Source organism: Strongylocentrotus purpuratus, unplaced genomic scaffold (genome assembly GCF_000002235.5).
Source record: "Strongylocentrotus purpuratus isolate Spur 01 unplaced genomic scaffold, Spur_5.0 spur5_scaffold_12, whole genome shotgun sequence".
Lineage (NCBI taxonomy): Eukaryota > Metazoa > Echinodermata > Echinoidea > Camarodonta > Strongylocentrotidae > Strongylocentrotus > Strongylocentrotus purpuratus.
The window spans coordinates 30,122,700-30,147,982 of NW_022145597.1; the positions used below are offsets into that span (position 1 = coordinate 30,122,700).

The 25,283-nt window shown below is 36.5% G+C and overlaps 1 protein-coding gene across 4 annotated transcripts in view; it reads left to right on the forward strand.

The window, feature by feature from the left end:
* LOC586751 (probable ubiquitin carboxyl-terminal hydrolase FAF-X) overlaps positions 1-25,283 on the forward strand; it is a 71,036-nt gene that overhangs the window by 9,188 nt on the left and 36,565 nt on the right. For 2 of the 4 annotated variants that reach the window (XM_030982374.1, XM_030982378.1), the window contains exons 2-26: positions 5,026-5,277; positions 5,807-5,999; positions 6,958-7,070; positions 8,182-8,294; positions 9,846-9,900; positions 10,480-10,530; positions 10,869-10,987; positions 12,167-12,233; positions 13,637-13,735; positions 14,448-14,672; positions 15,168-15,230; positions 15,846-15,935; positions 16,623-16,727; positions 17,080-17,286; positions 17,549-17,665; positions 18,435-18,585; positions 19,416-19,497; positions 19,939-19,990; positions 20,636-20,707; positions 21,086-21,189; positions 21,707-21,917; positions 22,421-22,522; positions 23,004-23,113; positions 23,634-23,762; positions 24,852-24,963. In XM_030982374.1, coding sequence (XP_030838234.1) covers positions 5,170-5,277; positions 5,807-5,999; positions 6,958-7,070; positions 8,182-8,294; positions 9,846-9,900; positions 10,480-10,530; positions 10,869-10,987; positions 12,167-12,233; positions 13,637-13,735; positions 14,448-14,672; positions 15,168-15,230; positions 15,846-15,935; positions 16,623-16,727; positions 17,080-17,286; positions 17,549-17,665; positions 18,435-18,585; positions 19,416-19,497; positions 19,939-19,990; positions 20,636-20,707; positions 21,086-21,189; positions 21,707-21,917; positions 22,421-22,522; positions 23,004-23,113; positions 23,634-23,762; positions 24,852-24,963 — 2,850 coding nt within the window. In that variant the 5' untranslated portion in view covers positions 5,026-5,169. The remainder of the gene's footprint in view (positions 1-5,025; positions 5,278-5,806; positions 6,000-6,957; positions 7,071-8,181; positions 8,295-9,845; positions 9,901-10,479; positions 10,531-10,868; positions 10,988-12,166; positions 12,234-13,636; positions 13,736-14,447; positions 14,673-15,167; positions 15,231-15,845; positions 15,936-16,622; positions 16,728-17,079; positions 17,287-17,548; positions 17,666-18,434; positions 18,586-19,415; positions 19,498-19,938; positions 19,991-20,635; positions 20,708-21,085; positions 21,190-21,706; positions 21,918-22,420; positions 22,523-23,003; positions 23,114-23,633; positions 23,763-24,851; positions 24,964-25,283) is intronic. The other 2 variants (XM_030982376.1, XM_030982375.1) reach the window with 2 other exon arrangements.

Sequence of the window (25,283 nt, forward strand, 5' to 3'; positions counted from 1 at the left end):
TTCATTTAAAAAAAATATAAACATTTATAAAGAAGGGCTTTTGAGAGATGAAATTGAAACTAAGACTAAGAGTGGATAAAGTGGACGCTGACATTAATCTTCTAACAACTCATGACAGCCCGTATACATGTATATGAAATCTTATGAGACATTGTATGTCAGTTGAAAGAATGCAAGTATGTACACCATTAGGCCAAATAAAAAACAAAACATGTTTAGCGTCCTTCCTTTTTTTCTCTAAGGTTGGGCGATTTTTTTCAAGCAGGCTGCCAGCTTTTATATTTTATTTTTTTCTGAAAAAGATCATTTTAGCAGTAGGTTCTTCATGTTTTTTCTTTTAAAAAAATAGGAGGGGCCTCAAAAAAAGGAAGCAAGAGGGGATGCTAGACATGATTATCTTTCCCTGCCTTAGTTGCTATGTCAGTCAAGTCTCTGACAAACTGTAGAGATATCACATTCAGCAAGAACCCTTGAGGTAAAGTCATGCATTTAACATACACTGTACAAGTGTGTAGTGAAACATTGCTCTGTGTAACCATAGTCAAATTCCTAATAACATCACTCCCAATAAGTACATGTACATTGTACCTAACACTGAAATACGAAGTTGCAAACCATCCAGAGACTCCTAATAAATTGCGTTACTGACTAATTAATTATATCATTACAAATTTGTATTCTCAGTTTTCTTTATGGATAACAGATTTTCTTATAAAACTGAAGATATGGCGTATTTATTCAATACTGAATGAAGGCCATTAAACTATTACCAACAACAACAAGAACAACCTAACACTGACCTTAAACCTGCATGTAATCCAAACCCCTAATCTCCTCCAAACCCTGTACATTACACCATATCTTTGACAAAATAAAGCTTGTACATAGCCAATGTTGTCAGAGTATGCGTGGGATCAGTGTTCACTCATCTCCTTGCACAATTATATGAGTGAATGTGGATGCGATGTACATCTACATTAACATGGATCTGCACAATACAGCTAGCACATTAGTGTGTCAGTTCGCATGACACAGAAAGAGTTTCAGTACGTACATGTGCTCTGTATTGCACGTCAATCAATTTTAGCATCCAGCTAAAAAGCTCTTCCATTGTGCACTCCATCAATTTCTTTGCCCTTCACTCTTAATTTATGAAATATCTAAAAGCAGTATCAACCGGGAAGCATTTTGCAACAACCGTGATGTGAGTGGATCAGTTGCATGTTGTTTGCATATTAATATAGTGTACATTGGCCTTCATTGTCATGCTGTTTGTAAAATTTGTACAACTGAAAACCAAAAACGGCCCATTTTTATGGTTCATGTCAACCATGTAGGACTACATGTTGGTTTAAGTGGTTTTGGAATTGACTGTGCCACAATACGCAATTAATTATAAGTAATAGCCAGGGAGTAAAACCGTTTGGCCATTTAAAAAAAAAAAAAAAAAAAATCATGTTTAGCGTCCCTGTCCGCTTCCTTTTTTTGAGGCTGCCTGCTTTTTTAATAAAAACATGAAAAACATCTGAAATGATCATTTTCTGATTAAAATATTAAATGCTGGCGGCCATCTTGAAAAATAGCCTGACTGGCTGAAGCGGAAAATGTACCGAGCAGCCATTTTGAAGAAAGAAAAAAGGTCCTCCTCCTTCCCATTTGTCAAAAAGGCAAGTTTTTAAACCTTTTTTGTTTTTAAATGGCCCACCAGTATATATATCTTACAGTTTCACGTGTGTGTGTGTTCAGACGGCCTGACATTCCATAAATATATCTGTCTATTGCATCATAGATTGTGATGTTTGAGACTACATGTACATGTACATTCGGGACAACTGCCCATATACTGTAGGCCTGTCTTCATAAGCTCATCAGAGTTTGCCAAATAACCAGCTATTTTAACTATCCTGATCGCAAATTACCCAGTTAATTTGCGTCTTGATCAGCCTGCAGTTGCAATTAACGGGCTAATTGATCAAGAAAATTTTCTGAGAAATCTTGGGTCTTTTTTCCAAATATCCAGCTATTTGAGAAATGGCGAGCTAATTTGCACGGATAGAAAATATATAAAAGAGATCAAGTTTAAAGAAGTTTTAAATATGTAATGAAAATCTGTTAATATTGGAAGTTTTCAACATGTTGCCAAATTGAGGACTTTTAGATTTTCCCTTTAAAATTTCCTTGCATTGAGCACTCATGGATTTCACAGATTTTCATTACAAATTTGAAAATGGTTTACCGGTACATTGTATCTCTTCTCTATATTTTATGTAAATTGTCAGACTCAGACACATGAATTTTCATTAGAATCTTTTTTTTTACACCAAAAGAAAATAAAAGAAAAAGTGTTGCCAATTTTAAGAAGAAAAGCTGACAACTAAACCTCTCAAAGGGGTAGTTCAGGGAATGAGTGAAAATGCCAAAAAGGCCTTTTTTTGTAAAATTAGGTATGACCTTTATTTGGCCGCAGTTTGTGTCTCTAGTGCCTTTCCTAGACTGCACGGTCTGGATGGGGTAAGTGGCAAGGAAATTGGCAAGCTATGGCTGCCTATGATGCAAGAAGATGTGTATTGCATGGGAAATTAGCATTTTCCTTTTGATGGAGAATATTGTAGGTATAGAATAGAATAGGATGGATTAGATTTAGGAGCCTTATATTTTTGTTGTTGACAACATTGGACTGCAAAGTACATGTACATCCTTAGCCCCGTCTTATAAAGAGTTGCGATTGATTTGGATCAGACTTCAAAGTAACAACTTCGCAAGTATCCCAATCAATCGCAAGTCTTCCAATCAATCGCAAGTTTGCTTATGTACATAGTTGTGATTGATATCAATTGCCAATAATTTGCGATTGATATCAACTCTTTATAAGACAGGGCTCTGTTGCATTTGGAAGTATGATTTTCAACACTGTATGTGACTGGTCTCACATTGGAGATGAAAATGAAGCAAAATTACAATTGCAGATTTTCTTTTTCTTTCTTATTTAAAGCTACGGTCACAAAGGTTCGCACGAACGATGTGTTCATACAAATCTCCCTGTTTTTCCAGGGTCTTCCCAAATTTCCATGGTATGAAAATCGTTCGTACGGCGCTAGTAGCAGTTTGTAATGGCATTTGTGACTGAGGCTTAAAACAAACTGGACTCTGAAACCCTGAAAATGTTGATGACTGGCATGAACACAGTTTCATTATGTTTCAGTATGTTTGATTTTGTTTGTTTGCTTTTGCTCCTCTCCCTTCTCTTCTTCCGTCATTAAAGATACTATGTCCCTTTTGCAGCGAACATCAAATTATGTAGAACTTGTGGGAATTATGAATATGTCATGTATGTCCAATCTGTGAAATTTAAACGTTAGCAGTGTCCTAATATTCAAATTATGCAAGGAAACATGTTTACTTGGTAGACTTCACTGTCAGACACTATAGAGTGACTGACTGGCTTTTTTTCTTCTTTAGTAATAACATACATAAAATGAGTTGTAAAGGGTACATGAGCATTTGTCTACATCAATAACCCATTTCTTGTAATGGCCAAAATTAAGCTGATTGAATCTTTGCGTAGCATAAAATTTGCAAACATTCGGTACAATGGTCTGATAATCCAGACTATTACTTACTGGCTCTATAGCTCTTAAGTCGATTCGACAACTAATAGTCGTTATTTTCCCACTTAAAGACATTTTCAATCCCCCCCTTTTTTAGGGAAGTTCTAAATTAGTATTATCTTTCAAATGCCGTTGGAATTTAACCTTTTCATTTTTTGGGCCTGCAAATGGGACATAGTACCTTAAACCAACAAAGCAAGTAAAGTCAAATATCACCTTTTATGTTACTTGCTCCCAGGTAAAATGACACACGTTTTTCATGTACTGTGTGAAGAAGAAAAAAATCTTAATTATCTTGTTGATATGTAAAACTTGCCTTTAGTAATACAATTTCATAACAATTTGTCTCTTCTTCGAAATGCTTTTATGACATATGGGTAGAACTGCACGTCATAAATGATAGAATCAGTTAGGAGGAAATTGCACAATACACAGCTTAAGGAAATACATACACATGTATGATACTGTAACTTGTAAGCACACACGATTTAAGAGCACATTGTGTGGTTATTGCAATATCATCTAAAATATGTAATGCATGCCTGTACATTCACATGTGATAACGTTGAATTCCTGGAGTAGCATTATTGGCATTTACAATATTCTATTGGTTAGGCAATGAAAGAACATTTACATGTAGGCCTAATGCATTAGGTATACTTCCTCCCTCTGCATTTATTTGTGAAGTGAAGTTGTATCGTCGTGTTGGGGAACTAAATTACATGTAGTACTGCAGCTATGTAACATATTGTGTACATTTAATATATTGGGATAGGCATGAGTCTGCAGATTGTTGCATCTTGTACATGCTCTTATATACATTGTACATGTACATGTACTGAACAGTGTGTGCGATACAAATGTGTGCATCTTTGGTTCATGAACATTACCACCATTTATGTATACAGGGATGGGTAAGCCTGCAGAATTTTGCATCCTGTACATGCTCTTGTGATTTGATTTGATTTGATACAAATACATTTATTTAATAAGAAACCTGGTTCATGCACATTACCCACCAATATAAATGTATTTTAATGTATTATTTATATCATGATCATTATTACAACTTCTGCTATTGTTGTTTTTATTAATTTGTTATTGCCTTAATATTTTATTATTATTATTATCATTATTAATATTATCATTATTAATCTATTATTATTATCATTATTATTATTACTTGTATATTGTCATTATTATTTTACTTCATAATTCTCGTTCGAGTATGAGAACCCGCTCGCGCATGCGCAGATCATTATCGTTCCGCAATTTTTCTTAGTGCGAAACACTAGGATATCGTAGCGCAGAATCCATCGAAATCTCCACAATCGGCCGTTATTTGATTTATATTTGGACATAAAATTATTGTCAGTATTATCATTCTTATTCCACTCATCCTATCTAATTCATTCAGAGCTCACTACTGAGATGGTGACACCGGGTGCAGTCTTTCCTATTGGCACTACAACAGGCATCATATCTCATTGGACATAACCACAGAACACAGCCAGAAAACTTTGCCAAGACAATCCCCTGAGAACGCCCGCCGCAGAGCATCATGACTCTGGGGATGAAAGGCACACCCACTGGGGCAGGGGACACCGCACCCGAGGCCACACCCGTTGTTCCGCCACAGCCATCACCACCACAGCAAGCAGGCAGCCAGGTAAGTCCGAATGAAAACATTGCTCTTTATTTTTCTTTCTCACTCTCTTGGGTTATAGGGTGTCTTCCATAGCAAATGCATGTCTCATGGGTACCCAGATGTCCTCCTGGCTATAAGCCTGCTTCTGTTTATGTACTTGCTTTCCTAGAAGTTTTGGGATAAATGAAATCATCATAGAGGTGTCATGGTCGAGTGGTTAAGTCGCCGGACTGTCAATCACAAGGTCCGCGGTTCGAGACCCGCCACGGCACTAATGTCCTTTGACAAGACATTGATTTACATTTGCCACACTCAACCCAGGTGCTGTAAGTGGGTACCTGGCAGGAATTAATTCTTTGAAATGCTAGAGCGCTGTAATGGCTGCACAGCTAAAGCTGGGGTAGCGCTATATAAAAACTGAATATTATTGTTATTATTGTTATTAGTATTATTACTATAAAATGAGCTATAATATTGGTTATCAAGGCAAAATATAGTTTGAAGCATGTAATAATAATGACCCATCTTCTTGACCTTTTTCTACCGCAAGCAGCCACCTGAGCCGACAGAAGGAGGTAGCGACGGGGGTGATGAGAACACAGATATGGAGGAGCCTCCATTCCCTGCTGAATCGTTGAATCGGCTGGATGAGATGATCAACAAACCAAGATGGGTTATCCCTGTCCTGCCCAAGGGAGAATTGGAAGTTCTTCTAGAGGCTGCCATCGAGCTCAGCAAGAAAAGTGAGTAGTCAGTTTATCCTCAATCTTAAAGATGAACTTGAGTTCTGGTAAAAAAAGAAAAATGATTTCTCTCAGAATCAAATGAAACTTACACTGAATGTTCAAGATTACAAATAAATGTCATTTGCCAAACAATTTTGGTAGAAAATGTATACTGGCTGAGTATTGAGCATATAGAAAGATAAGGAAATCAAGGTAGGTAACCCGACACCATTTGTGTAGTACCATTTACATCTTTCTGTGTACAGTGCTTGTTACTTTACCAAGACTGGGCCAAATTTATTATGATTTTGATGACTCCAGAACCTTGCAGTACACACCAATACGTATATGCTAAATGATCAACCTTTTCTGGTCGATTCCACACCGTTTCTTTCACAATGCAATCGCATGACCAGAACTCAACTTTATCTTTAACCACCAAAAGGCCAGATTATTTTGGTGCTCTCTCACAGAAAGGAAGGGGGGGGGGATGGGGCTGACACCATCCCTCACCAGATCTCGACAATAAATAGCAAAATTATCTGAAACATTGCTTGTACCTAATGCATCTTGTCAAGTTTCATATTTGTATCTTAAACAGTTTCGAAATTATTGCTCACTCATTATTTAGATTATTATTATGACAGACTCTAAAAGAATTTGCACTGCATATTTCATATTTATAACTGAAGAGTGCCTGCCAAATATTTGTCTCATTGCTCAGTAATAATCAAGATAAACAATGCACTCCATGAAACGTCAGGGCTATATCCAGGCCTCATATGTTGCCTATCTACATGCTGTCCCATGTTCAGGCCTCAGGGTATGTGCTTTTTGCCAAGTTTTTAATGTTTTGTTAACATTTGACAGGCCTAAATGTTACTACAGTATTTTATAAGTCATATTACAATAATATTGAATCCTTATTACATGTAAGTAAATCATTGGAATGTCACCACTTCTCTTTTACTTCCAGATCTGGATATACGCAGTGAATCATGCCAGAGGTTCTTCAGAGATGGGCTAACAATCTCCTTCACCAAAATCCTCACAGACGAAGCTGTCAGTGGATGGAAGTTTGAAATCCATGTAAGTCATCCTTCTTTTAAATGTACAAACCGAAATTCCATGTGCATGGAACATTCCCAAATTTGGCAAGTTGTTCAGTTTTTGGAACTTTCATGTCCTAAAATAATTAAATCACAACCGACGCAATACTCAATTTTTTGCGGATGTGAAAGTTGCTCGCTGGCTGTGAAAAATCACTGTTGTCTAAAATTATTTGTAGTTGATATGACAAAAAGATTTTAGATTTGTTGTTGTTGAAATGTGACACTTTTGTATCATGGACAACACATAAATTAATAGACAAACATGTTTATGAATTGCTATTCATATATTGTATAAGTTTAATATATAATTTTATTGCAAATATGGTAATACAATTGAATTTCTGTATATGTACCAATCAAATTGCCAAAGTCGTTGAAGCACAATTATATATCATATGTGCAAAAGAATTCCAATTTTACTACCATATTGCCACCATGCATAATGTTTTACGTGTAATTTTACTTTGTCACTGATGTATACCTTGTAAAAGAAACTGCAATTCGGCTCTCGGGCCGCGAATGTTTTTTAATGAAATAAACCATTTAAAATAAATATGAACACATTATTCATTGGAAGTTACAAATATGTTTTTGTATTCATATTTTCCTGATTTTTTAAAGTATTGAAATATTCATCCTAGCAGCATTATATCATGAAAAAAGAAAGAAATTGATATTCGTCTCCAGTTCTTAAAGGGAGTCACTCGTCAGTTTCCATGTGCAGAAGGCCACAATTCGCTGACACCAGACTTGGTGGATAAAAATCATTAACGTGTGTACAGGAATTATGTCTGCACATAGCAAACCTGTAGGCCAATCGAGAAATACCCCCTCGTCTCTCGGAGATCTCCGGGTGTGGGAAAAGTGAGATAATGACTTTACCATGTGGGGGAATTGGTGGAAAATGCAGTACCTTACATAAGGCCTGCTGGTCATAAAACTGAAGGCTAATTCTGGTGATTGACAGTACCTCTTATTGGGTAAACACTTGAACAGTGTTGAATTCCCCATGAGAGCTAACTACTGAGTGTCTTTAATATTTAGTTTTTTGTTTTAGTGAAATTGCAATTGTGTTTCATCCCTTTCAGCGCTGTATCATGAAGAACACAGAGAAACTGATAGAGCTGTGTGTGAGCAAGCTATCTCAGGATTGGTTTCCCCTTCTAGAACTTCTAGCCATGGCGCTTAATCCTCTCTGCAAGTAAGTCAAATACTCCTTTCAGAAAGTATTTCCATGTGCCTAGGGCCCTGTCTTATAAAGAGTTACGATAGATCCAAATCAATCGTAAGTCCTCCAATCAATCGCAAGCTTGCAGTCTCATATCTCTTATGTACATAGTTGCGATTGATATCAACTCTTTGTAAGACAGGGCCCTGAAGAGATTAGGATTTGGGTTTGAAGGGTACATGTGTGAGGGCCAAATACAAGGGTAATAATGACATTATCATATACTGTACCTGTGCATTTTCATGTGATGATGATGATAATACTATTGATAATAATAGTAAGAGTTTGTCGGACTCGACACTCCTAGTGCTTCACATTGATCACCCTGGCTTTAGCATGGCTGCTATTTCAGTGATCTGGCATTTAAGGAAATAATTCCCGCCAGGTACCCATATCAGAGCTGCAAACCAGTATGCTTTTATCGTATTTCTAGGTACGATTTTTAGAAGTAAATACGATAGTACAATTTTTCCTCCAAAAAATATGATTTTCAAAAAAAAAAAAAAAAAAAATTTGTAATGTGTGTGTGTGTTTGTGTGCCATTTTCAATGGCAAATAGCCCATTCTCTCCTGTAAAGTATCCTGCATCTCTCATCGGCAATTTGGGGATGTTCATTGGTTCATCGAACACATCAGTCATGACGAAATCATGCATATTCAACCATTGGTCCATCAAAAAATTTCTTCCTGTATGTAGGAACTTATACAAATTGGAACCCCTCCCCCCCCCCCCCCCCCACACACACACACAATAAAAAATTAATAATTTGCAGTGAGAAAGTACTTATCGATCAAAAATAGGATTTTTTGGGGAAAATAATAGGATTTTTATTCAGTTGAGGTTGGCAGCTCTGCCATATATATATCACCTCGATCGGTTGAGGCAAACAAAGATAAATGTCTTGCCAAGGACGTTTGTGCTGTGGCAGGGATGAAAATCCTGTACACTGTGGTTCACAGTCTGGAGACTCATTTATTAGACCACCAGCAATTCTACATTTTCATTACTATTACCCAACACCTGTATTGCTCTCACTAGTACTGTCAATATTGATGTTACTATTCCTTGTTCATGTTAGAAAACAGTTTCAAATATGTCTACTGAGGTTATTCAGTGTTATAAGATGATGACGTGGATCCTAATCAAATGATTGGTTGAGAGCGGACACGTGACCAGGCATCTAGTTTGCTTAACATGTAATTTGGATAATGACCGGTCATTATCCAATGATAATGACTGGTTATCAAAATCATGTCAAAAAACATCATTTTATAAAACAGATAAAACATAATCTTATTAAAAAAAACACAATACACATCATTTTGTTTCGAGCATGTGTAAAATTACCCACACTCGGTACCTTCAAAACAGTCCAAACACATTCGGCTATCGCCTTTGGTATGTTAGACTGTTCCTAAGGTACCTTGTGTGGGTAGTTCTTACTATGTTGTGTATTATTTGTTTAGCAATGTACCTGTTAGTTGGATGAACTAATTGTCATGCCATTTTGCCCCTTTTATTAGGTTCCATGTGTTTAATGGTTCGAGGCAGTCAGAAACGGTTCCAATGGGTTCTCAGGTATGTTGAATGGCATCATGTTTGTGATGGTGCTGATTGCTGAGAGAGGGAGAGAGAGAGGGGGGATGGAGTGAGCGAGAGTGAATTAGAGAGTGACGAGAGAGAGAGAGTGAGAGGAGGGGGGGGGGGGGTGGAGTGAATGAAGCAGAGTGAATTAGAGAGAGAGAGACAGACGGACAGGGAGGGAGGGAGGGAATCAGGGTGAAGTGAGTGAATGATGTAGAGTGAGTGAGAGTGAATTAAAGAGTGACAAGAGAGAGAGAGAGACAGAGAGAGACAGAGACAGAGAGACAGACAGACAGAGACAGAGAGAGGGAGAGGAGGGGTGAAGTGAGTGAATGATGTAGGGTGAGTGAGAGTGAATTAGAGAGTGACAAGAGAGAGAGGGAGAGAGAGAGACCAATACAGAGAGAGAGAGAGAGAGAATGGGGGTGAAGTGAGTGAAAGTGGAGAAAGAAAGAGAGAGAGAGAGAGAGAGAGAGAGAGAGAGAGAGAGAGCGCAGTGATATGAAAATGATTTTAGAACTCATGATTCTTTAAGAAAAGGTAAAGGAACTGTTTATTTTCTTTCTCCAACAGCTGAACAACAATGACATCTTTGCTAGACCTCCAGACATCAGAAACCCAAAGGTGAGTTCATGTTGATGATATTGTTTTTGTGCCTTTTTATAAGAAATCTCACATTTTCAGTAACAAAGAACTTTCTCAAACAAAAGAGTATTTGTTGCACTGCCATCTTGACCTTCAAGAGTTGCCAGGCTATTGATGTTATGCTATGATTTTTGTCAGTATCCTAACTGTTGAAATAATTGAAATTTTTTGTTCACAATTTTATGTATATATATGTTATATATTCAGATCGAAGTAGAGTTGTACGTAATCTGAAATCAATGACCATGTTTATTTCTCAGGTACCACAAAACTTAATTCTTGTTTGTATTTATATTTGGTTATTTTACCATCACTAGGGTTGGTTAGTAGACCTGTTGAATCGTTTTGGAGCCCTAGGTGGATTTGATATCCTACAGGAGAGGTTCTTGGATGAGAGTCAGTCTCTCAATGTTCCTATCATCCATGCTTTACTCAGGTAAGATTTTGATATATTTATTCATTTATTCATTTATTCATTTCTGCATGGTTCATCACATTACATGGTATGATCAACGTGAGATTAAACAAACAATTTAAGCAGTAGACTTAAAAAAGGCAGTTACAATCATTATACATTTATAGTAATACTGCATGGTGCAAAGGTTTAGCAATGAATAATGAATAAGTGAGGCTATTTTTGTTTTATATACCTCATACATAGATTGTCATTCACTGATTTGTCAAAACTATATCACATGACGAGGAGCATCTCAATCTATCATTGCGTCGTTCTATCAAACCCTGTGATGGTACTCCAAAACCTTATGATAGTACTCCAAAACCCTGTGATAATACTCCAAAACCCTGTGATAGTACTCCAAAACCCTGTGATAGTACTCCTAAACCCTGTGATAGTACTCCAAAACCCTGTGATAGTACTCCAAAACCCTGTGATAGTACTCCTAACCCCTCTGCGACTTTTGCACACACAGAGCGTACAAGATTTCAAATGCCCTCCAGCCGGTATGAACACCACCTTGGGAGTGATAATTCCCACCATCATCCTCATGAGCAGTCAATATTTATATAACATTCCGCTACTGTTATTCTGTCTCGATTTGATTAAGGTTCTTTCCTAATATCGTCAGGGTGTAAAATTCTATGTGAAATATGGCATTTTATTATGAAATCTATAATTGAATTAAAATTTTCTAAAAGCCCTTCTTAATCTTTTCTTTCACAGAGTAATCATTAATTGAGGTCTTCAAAAAAAGCCCTTAAAACTCATCTTTTTGATAAGTGTTTTTATTTATTGTAAATTGCACTTTGTTAAGCGCCGACGGTCCTGAAATGCACTATAGAAGAACTTGTTATTAGTACAGTGAAACCTGTCTATAATGACCTCCCAAGAGAGACAAGAAAATTGGTCTTTATAGGCAGGTGGTCTTTATATACAGGTTCCTTTAGTACATGTTTCAATGTGGAACCATTTTCAAGGGAAACAAAAAATGTGCTCTCTGCAACAGGTGGTCTTTATAGACAGGTGGTGACTAAAGCAGGTTTGACTGTACTATTATTATTGAACTTTTCATGGAACAGTGATCTGTTTGCTGATAGATTGAAGGAATCAATAAGATGTTTCTGATATTCTATTTCTGTTATTGTTTTTCTCCAGGCCTTGGGGTCAGTGCTATGAACTCATCACCCAGCATACTGTACAGACACACTTCATGCCTATTGTGGTAAGTTGTTGATACAATCATTCAAGATAGCCACATTTCAATGAATTTGTGTTTATTTATCATCCGACAATGTAAAAACACATGTAAACAGTCAAGTAAATGGGGACCGGTAGGAAGGAATTCCTTGAATGCTGGGAGCACCGAAATCGGTAGCAGAGCAGAGCCGGGGTAATATTGGAGCGCTTTGAGCACCTTGCATTATATAAATATCCAATATTATATCATTATTATTATTAATTAAAAATAATAGATGAAAGGATACTTTCACAAAAATCACAAAGCTTGTTCAACAGAAGGCACCTGAAAATATCAGGTGAAATGATAACAAATCAAATAAAACCCTATACAGAGAAGATCCTCCGCCCCCCTCCCCCCCCCCCCCCCCCAAACCGACTCCAGCGACATTAACACAATTTTAGGATGTAGCTGGGATTCCAATCGTTCAATATTTTCAGAATTTTTTTTGAGTGCCCAAGCTTGAGATCTAGAACAAAATATTGATGTACTCATGAAATTGCTGTATATGTAAGTAAATATTTCGAAGATCATATAAACCAAAAAATGAAAATATCGCATTATGGACATTTCAGTATCTATTTGTTTTAAACAATTCACTGTAAGTTAGTCATGAAATCCACCAGGCTCATAGCAAGTACATTTAATCATAGAGCTCAAACACAGGACTTTCAGTTTTAATGTCCTTGTTGACACTACTCCCGCAGTTGTGCATGTGCACCATACCATAAGGTAGCAATAATGTGGGTTTTTTTGAGGGGGGGGGGGGGAGGGCAGTAGGGTAGTTTTAGCTTGATGTGCATTACCATTGTCTGCAGGGCTGGAGAAGTGATTAAAAGTCATACAATTTTGTCTTGACGAGGATGGTGTAGATTATGTTACATACCATTTGTGCCATGCTGATTTGCATGTGCATAATATTTTGATGTTCCCACTATTAGAGCCTACCCAAACTATGATGTGCAACAGACCTGTCAAGCAGTACGATTTTTAGAAGCAAATACGACAGTACGATTTTCCTCAATAAAATATGATTAAAAAAGTATCCTGCAAGCATCTCACATCGGCAGTTTGGGGATGTTCATTGGTTCATCGATGCACAGTCATGACGAAATCAATGCATATTCAACCAATGATCCCCCCCAAAAATTCTTCCTGTATTTAGGAACTGTAAGAGGCATTGATCCGTGAAACAGTCTGTGTTTATTTTTAGGAATACAACATTGTCAGTAAAATGCAACTTTTGGGATTAAAGAATACAGTTTTTGAACTCCAGAGGTTGGCAGATCTGGTGCAAGCACCAAATACTCATGAAGGCTCACCAGAATAGGAGGTGTATGCAAACGTAATCCTCATGCAATTGTTTGTTCTGTCAATCGTGTTGTTAGGATCGGGTGGTAGCCTACCTGGACGGTCTTTCAGATGATGAACTAAAGAAGGAATCTAAGAATGAAGCCAGGAACGATGCACTCTCATCTATCATCAAGGTAACCGTGATCTGAATGCTTATTTGTTTAGAAATCCCTAATGACCCCATGTTAAAAAACCACATGACTGCTCAGAGTATATATTAAGGCATCATTACTTTCTTTTACAGCTAATGAAATAGTCCTCATGTTTGTATTGGTAGGCTTGTATCATAATGCTTGTTTTTGTGTAAACCATCAAAAATTGAACTGAAAATACAAATTGAAAGTTTAAAATAGGAAATCAAAAATTGAAACAAAAAAATCTCTATGCAAGAGAAATTCATCCTAATTAAAGAACATATGTGACAACTTATTGTATTCACAGATTTATGGAAACGTAAAATTTTGCAAAACAGGCAGAGGCAGTGGCCAGTTTATTTAATTAATTTTGTTACGAGTTCATTATTATAGAGTAGGCTTGCGGGTGCACTATGTGTGAGAGAGAGAGAGAGAGAGAGAGGATTGAGGAGTCTTGAAAAGGACTCTCTGTAATCTTTCTTGAGGGTGTGTAGGTGTAGTCCTGAAAAGGACTGTTTGTGTAGTCTTGAAAAAGACTGTTGGTTATCTTTCTTAGCTTATAGTTCTAAGGAGAACTATAGCGCTTGGAGAGGATGAGTGGCGGGAGTGGCTCGACGTTTCGAACAGGTTGACTATCCGTCGTCAGGAGTCAGGAGTGATTTCATTATTTATTTATCATATGTATATGATTTCTTTTTATCTCCTCTTTCAGGCTCTACGGAATCTTGTTTCCAAGGTTCCCAATCAGGAGGAAAAAATCAAGAACTTAGAGATGTTCAGACTCAAGATGATCTTGAGGTTACTTCAAATCTCGTCTTTCAATGGAAAGATGAACGCACTGAACGAAGTCAACAAGGTGATAGCTAACGTGACATACTACACACACAAACAGACAGGCGTGGATGAAGAGGAGTACCTCACAGCAGAGAGAATGGCTGTAAGTCTCCCATTTTCATTATATTTTTTAATTTATTTTTTTAAAATTACTTGTAGCATTAAGAGATTTGAGGGAGGATTAGGCGTCAAGCCAACTTTGATAATCCTAAACACTTATCACAAATCATCGAAAAATTACATATGTTCAGCTTGGGATACGAGTTTTGACTGTGGATTTGAGGTGTTTTCTTCCCGAATATTATCATGGATTCACGCAAAAGAGCGAGTAACCGAGGAGGAGATCCTATGACTGCAAACAGATTTTTAAAAACGTTTGATGCACATCTTTATTCTGAAATTTAAAATGGTAGGTTCAAAATGCAGTGATAAAATAAGAGTGATTGGGTGTTTTTGTACTTTTTTGCAAGAAAAATATGCTACGATTTAGTCTTTTTTTCTCTCCCATTGTCCATGCCCAGTGTTGCCTTCGATGGGACACTTGCATGTTGTTTCAATGCATTGATGTTATGTTCTTCCGATTGGTCTTTTGTTGTAGGAATGGATCCAGGAGAATAAGGTGCTGAGTATTGTTCTCAGAGACAGTCTTCATCAACCTCAGGTAAATAGACATCTTGAGATTCAAAGATAAAGCTGACATTCACTTTTGGCATCAATTATACATGTACAATTTAACTTTAGTAAGAAATACATAGAAGGCGTGAGGTAGTATTTTGGGAATTAGTTTATCTTGATTTTAGAGAAAACATTTCTGTTGTTCGTGTAAACTTTTAGCATTTTGTTTTATGAAGTGATTTTCATTGTTTATGTTTATTTCCTCATAGTTTGGAGAAACTTTTAAACGATTCTAAGATCTGTGATCAAAGAGAAAAAGTGTTGAATAGTAGCTGTAAGACTTCTAGAAGTTTGTTTATGTTATCATATTAATTGGCTTTCATTGCTTTTTGGGGGGGTCTTATTTTGTGGAGGAGCTAAAGAAATCTTAAGATTTGTGATCAAAGAGAAAAAAGGAAAGTTAAATTTTAGTTTAAAGACTTTTTGAGGTGTGTTAGGTAATCATATACTTTGCTTTTAATTAGTTATTTTCATTTTCTTGTAGTATGTGGAGAAGGTTCTGAGATTTTGATCAAGTAGGAAATTGTTATATGTTGTAGACTTTGAGAGTTGTGTACCAATATTCATATGCTTTCATTGTTTTATTTCTGTTACTTGTTAGTATGTTGAGAAACTGGAGAAGATCCTAAGATTTGTGATCAAAGAAAAAGCCCTCACGATGGAAGACTTGGACAACATTTGGGCTGCTCAGGTAAGTAACCAGTCAACTTCAGTTGCTAAATAAGCTCTTACATTCATGAGGGTTTTATTTTTTGCAACTTTCATGAATTTTGGCTGGGAGAGAATTCAAAAAAGCACAAAAAAGAAGAAGAAAAAGCTGGCAATGCACATGCAAACATGTATTATAACTAAGCAGTTGTAGTTTCTTTACTAATATTCTAAATTTAAATGTTAAAGGGATATTAGATGATCAATTTTAGACCATTGATGAGAGGCTAAATTCAAATAATTTTAATTCAGTTGAATAAGGTTAAACTCGATTTGATGTATCAATAATAATAAAAAACCATTCTTATGTAGCGCATATCACACAAATAAATTTAATTCCCTATGCGCTCAGAAAAAAAGAAAAGAAGGGATAATAGCAGACATGAGGGAAGAGAAATGAAAGAATAACTGCTTTGTCATAACATTGTACTAATTTAACAAACGAACAAATGTGTCTTCAAGAGACTCTTGAAATTTTCTACTGTATCAACCTGCTTAAGATGACTAAGTAATTTATTCCATACCTCTGCAGTATTAGCTTCCAAGAAACCATGATAATACAGAACCTAAATGTCAGTTATTAGTGCCAAATATGGCTATGAAGCATGTTGCTTGCCACCTTGCTAAGTATCACTGACATATGCATACTTCTACTTATGTACTTATCTAGGTTGGAAAGCATGAAGCTATTGTGAAGAATGTCCATGATCTACTAGCCAAGCTTGCCTGGGACTTCTCCCCTGAACAGCTGGATCATCTTTTTGATTGCTTCCAGGTAAATTCTCTTCTTCTTTTTTCAACACTTCTGTAATAGATGTATCTTACAGGACCATGTCATTGTTGTTATTGGTGTTGTTGATTGACAAAATGATTTTATTCTATTTCATATAACAATTGTTTGCACAATAAACTGGAAAGCATAGTTTGTTTTTGTAGGCTCCCAAGAATAATTATAATATGAACATTATTTTCATAAATCATTTTAAAGTGTCTTAATAATCACAGTAATATAGATATAATATAATAACATACACTGTATTTTCATAAACCATTTTATAGTATCTTGTTATGGTCGTCATAATTATCGTCATCAAAAAATAAATAATGGTCCTTGTCTGTCTTTGCAGGAGAGTTGGGCCACTGCCAGCACCAAGCAGCGAGAGAAGCTCCTAGAATTGATCCGTAGGCTAGCCGAGGACGACAAGGATGGTCTCATGGCCCACAAGGTCCTGTCCCTACTCTGGACCCTAGCCCACCAGCAGGATGTCCCTACAGACATCATGGACCAGGCCCTGCATGCCCACACCAAGATCCTGGACTATAGTTGCTCACAGGTGAGCTCAAAACAGGCTCATAGCTAGTTGTCATCCAACAAATCTTGGAAATCCACTAAATTTTGTAAAGTCTAGTTTAAGTGTATCTAAGTAAGCAACCCTAACCTTTATCGTTGAGAGAAAGACTGGAGCAATTATCACGTGAGAAAAAGTTGAATCACCATATAAGAGATACTTGAAGGTAACGGTGGTTCTCTTTGTTTTTTCTTTGAAGCACACAAGCAATCATCATTTATGAAATTAATTCTATATATGTTTACAGGACCGAGACTCCCAGAAGCTGCACTGGATAGACAAGTTTGTGGAGGAGCTCAGGAAAGATAACTGGGTCATTCCAGCTCTCAAGCAGATCAAAGAAATATGCAGTCTGTTTGCTGAGGTGAGTCTACCATTAAGCTTTGCATCCTTTAAAGTCATCGTTTAACAATGTTAAATCTGAGATGCATGGCCCTACGTGTTGTCAGTGTCTGTGATATGGTGTTATATTGAAGCTCTAAAAAAATTGCATTTAAAAATGATCAAGAAGTGCCTCAAAAAAGTAAAAACCTTTAAGTGCCCGGTTTTACCATACTCGTTTTCCCCAATAGACTCTAGTGTTATGAAAACCGTTTGGCAAATGCAAAATTTGATTTCGATTTTCAATCATAAATATCTTGATAATCAGACAGGCGGTCGGCTTGTAAAAGCCATGCAGTTCCTGACTGACCCAAAGGTTTATAATTATCATTGCAGCAAGAGCTAAATCAAGGATTATTTTAAAGGGTCTAAGACAAAGTTACCAGATCCCTTTAAGCCTTGCATCTTTTAACTTTAAAATGATTTGTTAGCAGTTGGGATTAATCCAAATTTCTGCATATCAGGGTGTTGAAATTGGGTATACCTTTCCATTTATCTACTTCAATTGGAGATTTCTAACAATTTTGTTGTTGTACTTGCAAACAGTGTACATTGACTGTGATGCATTCGTCTTCTTTCTTTCTCTCAAATTCTTTTCTATTTAAATTATACTCGCTCCCTCTTTCCTTCTCACTCTATCTCTCTTATATTTTAATTGTAAAATTTCTCTCTTGAATATGTAAATTGTCTCTCTCTCTCTCTCTCCCTTGAATGTTCGAGTTATATATTCCTTTTCTTTTGAATATCTCCAGGCACCGCAAAACTACCCTACTGCCCAGCGCTCCTCCCATGTGCAATATCGGCATGATGTCATCAACTCGCTGCAAACCAAACATTCACTGGTGACTTTGGTGGCCGAGAATCTCTCCAGTTACATGAACCATGCAAGGCAGTCTGCCAAGGGTAGGAATATACTTTCTCTTTTCTTCCCTCATGTCTGCTATTATCCCTTCTTTTCTTTTTTATGAGCGCGTAGTGACTTAAATCTATTATACTTTAGTATCCTCTATCCTGTAATTTGATAATTATGTAGCTTCAGTTGAAAGAGTAATGGTCTTGGATAAGGATTACAGATAAGTTGAATTCTGAGCAGTCATCCAATCTTTTATTAAAAAAAATATCTCTACTTTGTCAGAATTCAATCTTCTCTTTAATCTGAGTTTAACATAGCTGAGGGCACTTGTGTTCTTGAGTAAGGAATTTGTTCTCAATCGTGCAGTTTTTTTAATGGGACGAAAATACTGTATTTCGTGTGGAGCTCATTTAAAAAAACATAAATTTGCTTTCTTCCTACCATAGTAAAATAAAATAAAAATGAAAATATATTGATTTACAAGTATTAATAAAGTTCAAGTTCAATTTGTTAATAACCTCCCAATGCTCATTGTTGTGTTTGTGTGTGTATTGGGTTTTTACAGACGTGTATCAATCAGATATGATTATTTACGTCTGGGGACCGACCTTTAAACGTCACCATATGATAGACGTGACTCAGTTTCGAACCTGCGTTCTCGCTTGAATCAGTTTGTAACTTCAACTGTTAGCTGGATTACAGGCGCATGCCATAATGCCTATTTGACTTTACTCTCTCATATTAATTAGATACAATGTTATGGAGCAAATTGTGAAGTGCGTTATAACTGAAAGGAAAGGGTACTATACCATCTACTTTGTGGATTGGTTTGGTAATAAATGAACCCTTCTTTGCTTTTCTCTCTTTATGTTTGATGCAGAAAACCCAGATCCCCAAAACATACCCCCAGATAGCAGGTATAGCCATGTACAACAAGTCCAGGAGAGGCTCAACTTCTTGAGGTTAGTTTTCTCTGCTCAATTTTTAAAAAGATATTTGAAATAAAGTATAAGATTCTAACTTGGCAGTTTTTCCTTTTATTACCCCCATTTATTTATACATAGCCCTAGAAAAAAAAATCATCACACCAGGCTTTTTTTATAGTGTATAATGTATTATGCATGGAACTGATTTTAAAAAAAAAATGTTTGGTTTTGATTGATGAAATAACATATATGAAGGGAATTGCACGTTGCTATTATGGTACGTTATTTCCTTTGTACCATGTGAATAAGATTATCAGTAATCTCTCTTGGTTTAATACGTTTTTTCCATGGTTGTATTGCTGACATTGGGTCATTTAAATCTAAATTGTTTAAAATTGCTTTTGTATGAAAGAATGAAACTTTGATTTGATTTTAGCTTTGATTTCATTTTCTATTTACTGTCGATATTTTTTACAGATTCCTGTTAAAAGATGGGCAACTGTGGTTATGTGCACCCCAAGCCAAAGAAGTAAGTAAAAAAGAAACCAATACTCATCTAAAAATACATGTATTTTTCTCAGTTTCGGTTTAGATGAAATATTTAGCCTACCTAGGTATCCAGTTGACTTTAGTTTTTAGATGGCTAGCAAGCAAACTTCATCCAATTATTTACAAAATACAATGTTGAAGGAATCTCCTTGCAGCTTTCAGCATCATTTTGTTGTTCAGCTATTTCTTGTGACTGATGAAAAGGCTTTTCTTAATTGACAGAGACGTATATTTTTCAAAAATTGATATATTGTTATACAGCACATGATATATGGTTGAAAAGCACATAATCTGGTGACAAATGCTCAATGGTCAATATCCTACTCAAACAAAATAATTAACTTTGGCCTTAGGACAAACACTATACCTTATCCTAACCCTAACCCTAAACTAAAACCCATTTGCGACCCACTCCGTAACTCTGTATTTTAGACAAAATAAAGCTCAGTGCAACTGCTGTGGGTCCTATGTCAGAAAGAAAGAAAGAGACAAGTCATCCAGACAGTGGTGCATGGGGTCACCAGGAATCGGGAACGACTCGATGACCCCTAACAATAACAACAACAACAACTTATGTTGGAGCAACCATTGAATGATTCCATGTTTTTGATCATTTTCATTTCAGATCTGGCATTGTTTAGCAGAGAACTCTGTGTATGTGAGTGACAGAGAGGCATGCTTCAAGTGGTTTTCAAAGGTGAGTAATTTAATTGTTAACTCTTTGTGTAAAATGATATGAAGTAACAACCTTCTGGCTCTAAATAGACGATGTAGAATGTATCTAAATTTCAAGGTTCCATGTGACTTGCATGTCTCCATCATCCCACCATTATACTGCTTATCACAAGAACACTTTCAATAATGATAATAGTAATCTTGATTTTATAGCGCTTAATTTGAAATAACCTCGCTTTCCAGATAGCATTGCCCCGGTCCTTCAGTGTGTCTGATAACCTGGAAGTTAAAGGCATAATGCACTACTTCTAAGTTTATGCCCTGTTATGTGAACATTTATTTATGAATTTTGTTTGTTTTTATGTGTACTTTGTTGTTTGATTTTGTGTTTATTATTCAGTTGATGGGTGAAGAGCCTGACCTTGATCCTGAGATAAACCGTGATTTCTTTGAAGACAACATCCTTCAACTCGACCCTGCACTGCTAACAGAGAACGGTATCAAGTAAGTCAAATTCTCTTCACTCAAACTACCTCTAACATTACTAGTTATAAAAATTGAGAAAGAAGTAGCATGGAGATATCTCATATATTCATATGCTAATCCCTCTTGGATATAAAGAAATTTTGATTGAAAATATACTGGTGTCATGGATTTCACGTTGTCATCAAATCCTCTAAATGTTTCTGTATTATTTTCATCATTTAGGAGGGGAGGGGGGGGGGATTAATAATCCTTCACTGTTCACCTATGTCTTGCCAGATTAAGGTGATGTGTTCCCTTCTAGCTTTCTAAGTATCTTCTCCTGGTTCGGAGGTTGATTGCAACATCTCTCCATTTCACTCTATCTTCTGCCATTCTGGTGCACTCTTGCAGTTTTAGTCCTCTCCAGTTCTTGAAATTTTCTTCCCAGTTAATTCTGGGTCTCCCTCTCGGTCTACCTTCTTCCACTCTTCCTTTCAATACATCCTTTAAGATGTCCCCTTATAAACTTGTTTTTGTTCACTCTCCGCTCTTTTAGATGCTTTGACCGCTTCTTCAAAGCGGTGAACTCCAAGGAGGGCAAGCTGGTCCCTAAGAGACGAGCCTTCCTCATGGATGATCTGGAGCTCATAGGTCTGGACTACTTATGGAGGGTGGTCCTCTGTTCAGGGGATGAGATAGCGCTCAAAGCCATAGAACTACTCAAGGAGACCTACACCAATCTTGGACCAAAACTGCAGGCCAGTCAGGTATTTCCCAAGATCTCAATATTTTTTTTTACTTTGTCTAGCTAGTGGTGCATCATTTTTTAAAGGTCTAAATGACTCAACTTTGCATTATTGGCACCAATTATTCTCATCTTACATTCTTTAAAACCAACCAAAATGTAAATTGAATTGAAAACTGTGAATGGAATTTACAAAAATGCAACAAATTAATAAAAATTGCCAATTTGTACATCAAACTAGTGATTATAGATTCCATCCTGTATTGTCAATTTAGAGACTTCATTGCTAATTTTCAATTAAAATGTTTTTATTAATGAACTGCACAGTGTACTACAACAGAAACATTTCTTGGATTTTGGTTGCTCTTTCTGCTTGGGTTTTATATGTAATTCATAGCATTTGGATTAACTTGTGATACTTTGCGGTTCAATATATCTATATTCGCTGTGCATTTTTCAATCATATATTATATCACCCTTGACTCTGGACAATGTACTCAAATCTTGATCTTTGTTATCTTTCAGAGTGATATACATGAAGATTTTATCCAGTCTTGTATGGACAGACTGAAAGCTATGTATGACACACTCAGAATACTGGAGACAGACAAGGAATGTGCAGATAAGGTCAGTCAATAAGCTGTAGTAATATTAATTTCACTATGAAATAATTTTCATCTGTTTTTGGTTACAATATTGACAGGTTTGTTGATGAGGGGTGACCATACTATAATGAAATCTGTTTTAGCCCCAGACTTCTTCATAAAGGCAATTATCATCTCGGGTTTATAGATATGTACATGAATACTGAAAAACAGGACACATTCATGTCCATGATACATTTGTGAATATTGTAAGTGGTGATAATGTATTGCATTATTATCATTGCTATATAGTCTTATTATTATTATTATTATCAACAACGGTCATTCATTGTGTAACATGGTATTGCGATACACATATATATGACATATTACAAGTATCGATAATTTGAACTTGAACTTGAACTTGATATTTTCAACATATACATTTCTCTCCAACATGTTTGTTTCCACTGAAATAAGTAGCTGTATACTGATCCTTCCTTTACAATAAATCTTGACATCAGGTGCAGCATGAAGCAACTAGAATGACAAGAATTCTGACAATCTTGAAGGAGTATATTAGTGAATATGACCTGGACTTCACAGAAGAGAGAACCATTCTACCAATGGCAAGGTGAGTCAGTCCTTCGGCAAGGCATCTCAAAAGTTATAAAGTAAAGTCCACCTCAAAAATTAATATCTCTGTAATGAAGTAATTAAAACCAAGGTCACAACTGGGACCTGTTTCATAAAACTTGTTATCTATAACAAATGCTAAATTTCTATGACAAATTTGCTCTCCGCCAATCAGATGCCTTGATTTCAGTAGCTTATATCAGTAGCTTGTAACTTGTTATTAATATCAAGTTTCATGAAACAGGGCCCAGCTGTGGACTTGTTGCAGAGAAGAGCATGGCCAGTTGTGACCTTAGCTGACATATTTAAAAGTTAGCATTCACAGAGCAACTTTATTGTGATAAATGCTTGTAATGGTTTGAATACACAAGAGTAGGGAATATTCAGTACTGAAGATGACTGAATCTGATGACTTGGGTAATAATAATACATCTGTAGCGAGCTTTATCGTATATGTATTCAGCATTATATAAATCCAGAATATTATTATTATTATTATTTGTTTGTTGTTTATTCAGAGCTCACAGGGGCAAGCACGTGACCCTCAATGTGAGGTTTCCAAACCAGGGCAGGCAGGTTGATGACATTGATATCTGGTCTCACACCAATGAATCCTTAGCTTCAGTCAGGAGACAGATCCTTCTCAGGTAAGCACCCTCAACATGTGGGAGTGTCGTGGTTGAGTGGTTGAAGGCGCTTGCCTAGAGATGCGAAGGTTGAGGGTACGAACCCCGACATGGCACTAATATCCTTTAGCAAGATATTAGCCTACACTTGCTACTCTCCTCCCAGGTGTTAAAATGGGTACCCGGTAGGATGCGACCGTCATTGTTGGTCAAACAGTTTTTGAGCGTCAAGTAACACCTAGCTGGAATGCTCCCCAAGGAGTGGAGATTGTGCACACAGTGTGTGTGGGCAAGCACTGAATCCAATGACCGGGGTTATAGTATATCTGCAAAGCGCTTAGAGACGTCCGAGATGTATTAAGCGCTATATAAAAGCTGAACATTATTATTATTATTAGCACGAGTACTGCTGGGCAGTGTATTGGAGGAATTTAATCATATTTACTCTGTTGCCCCAAGTTCTTCAACAACTGTTATATAATGCACAATTAATTCTACTTATAGTACTTTTTTTCATTGTTAAACTCAGTATGAAGTATTTTCCATTGAAATAAATTGTCCTATCAAGGTACCTGTTTGTGATTCAGGAAGAGAAATTGAGCGATTCATGGTCGAAACACAATATCCAATGTTCAAATTCTTGGACAGGATTCGCCTCCCATGACACTGAACGATTTAATCAAGAGATGATTTTACATTAGTATTTAGGGCTCTACATTTCGTGAAGGATTCAAGCTTATTCTACAGTATGCCAGTCCTAAAGAGCGAATATAAGTATAGTCACAGCTTTAGCAAACTCCTATATAGAAAGTTGATCTGCCCACAAAGACCACATTTCTTTTCCTTTGAACAGCATTTTTTTCAAACTTGTACTAAACAAACCTTTATCTAAAGATCTACCTGCTTAGGAAGATCACTTTTCCCTGACTCCTTTGGACAGTCTTTATATAGTATATACTGGTTTTACTGTAATAGTTTTGTGTCTTTTACCTTGAGTTTTGAGCGAAAGCAAATCTCGTTACAAGGTGGTTTGTTATCAATGGGGAGCTTTTAGATATAATATGTACAGGTTTCATCACAATATGTTATTTTTTAATGTCAATTTCACAGAGCAAAAGCTAATTTAGCGACAACGCGGTTAGACCTGTACATCAATGGGGAGCTTCTAGACCCTGCTGAAGATAGGCGACTGGTTGGAGACATTCCTCTCAGAGACAGAACAGTGAGTGATGGACAAAATTAGTTATACAGACCCTGCCAACCAGTACGATTTAGTCGTATTTTCGTACAATTTTTAGAAGCAAATACGACAGTACGATTTCCCTCAATAAAATACGATTTTCAAAAAAACTAAAATTTAGGGATGTTCATTGGTTCATCGAACTCAACAGTCGTGACGAAATCATGCATATTTATCCAATAATCCATAACAAAAATTCTTCCTGTATGTAGGAACTGTAGGAGGCATTGATCCGCGAAACAGTCCGTGTTTATTTTTGAGAATTCAACTTTTGTCAGTAAAATACAACTTTTGGGAATAAA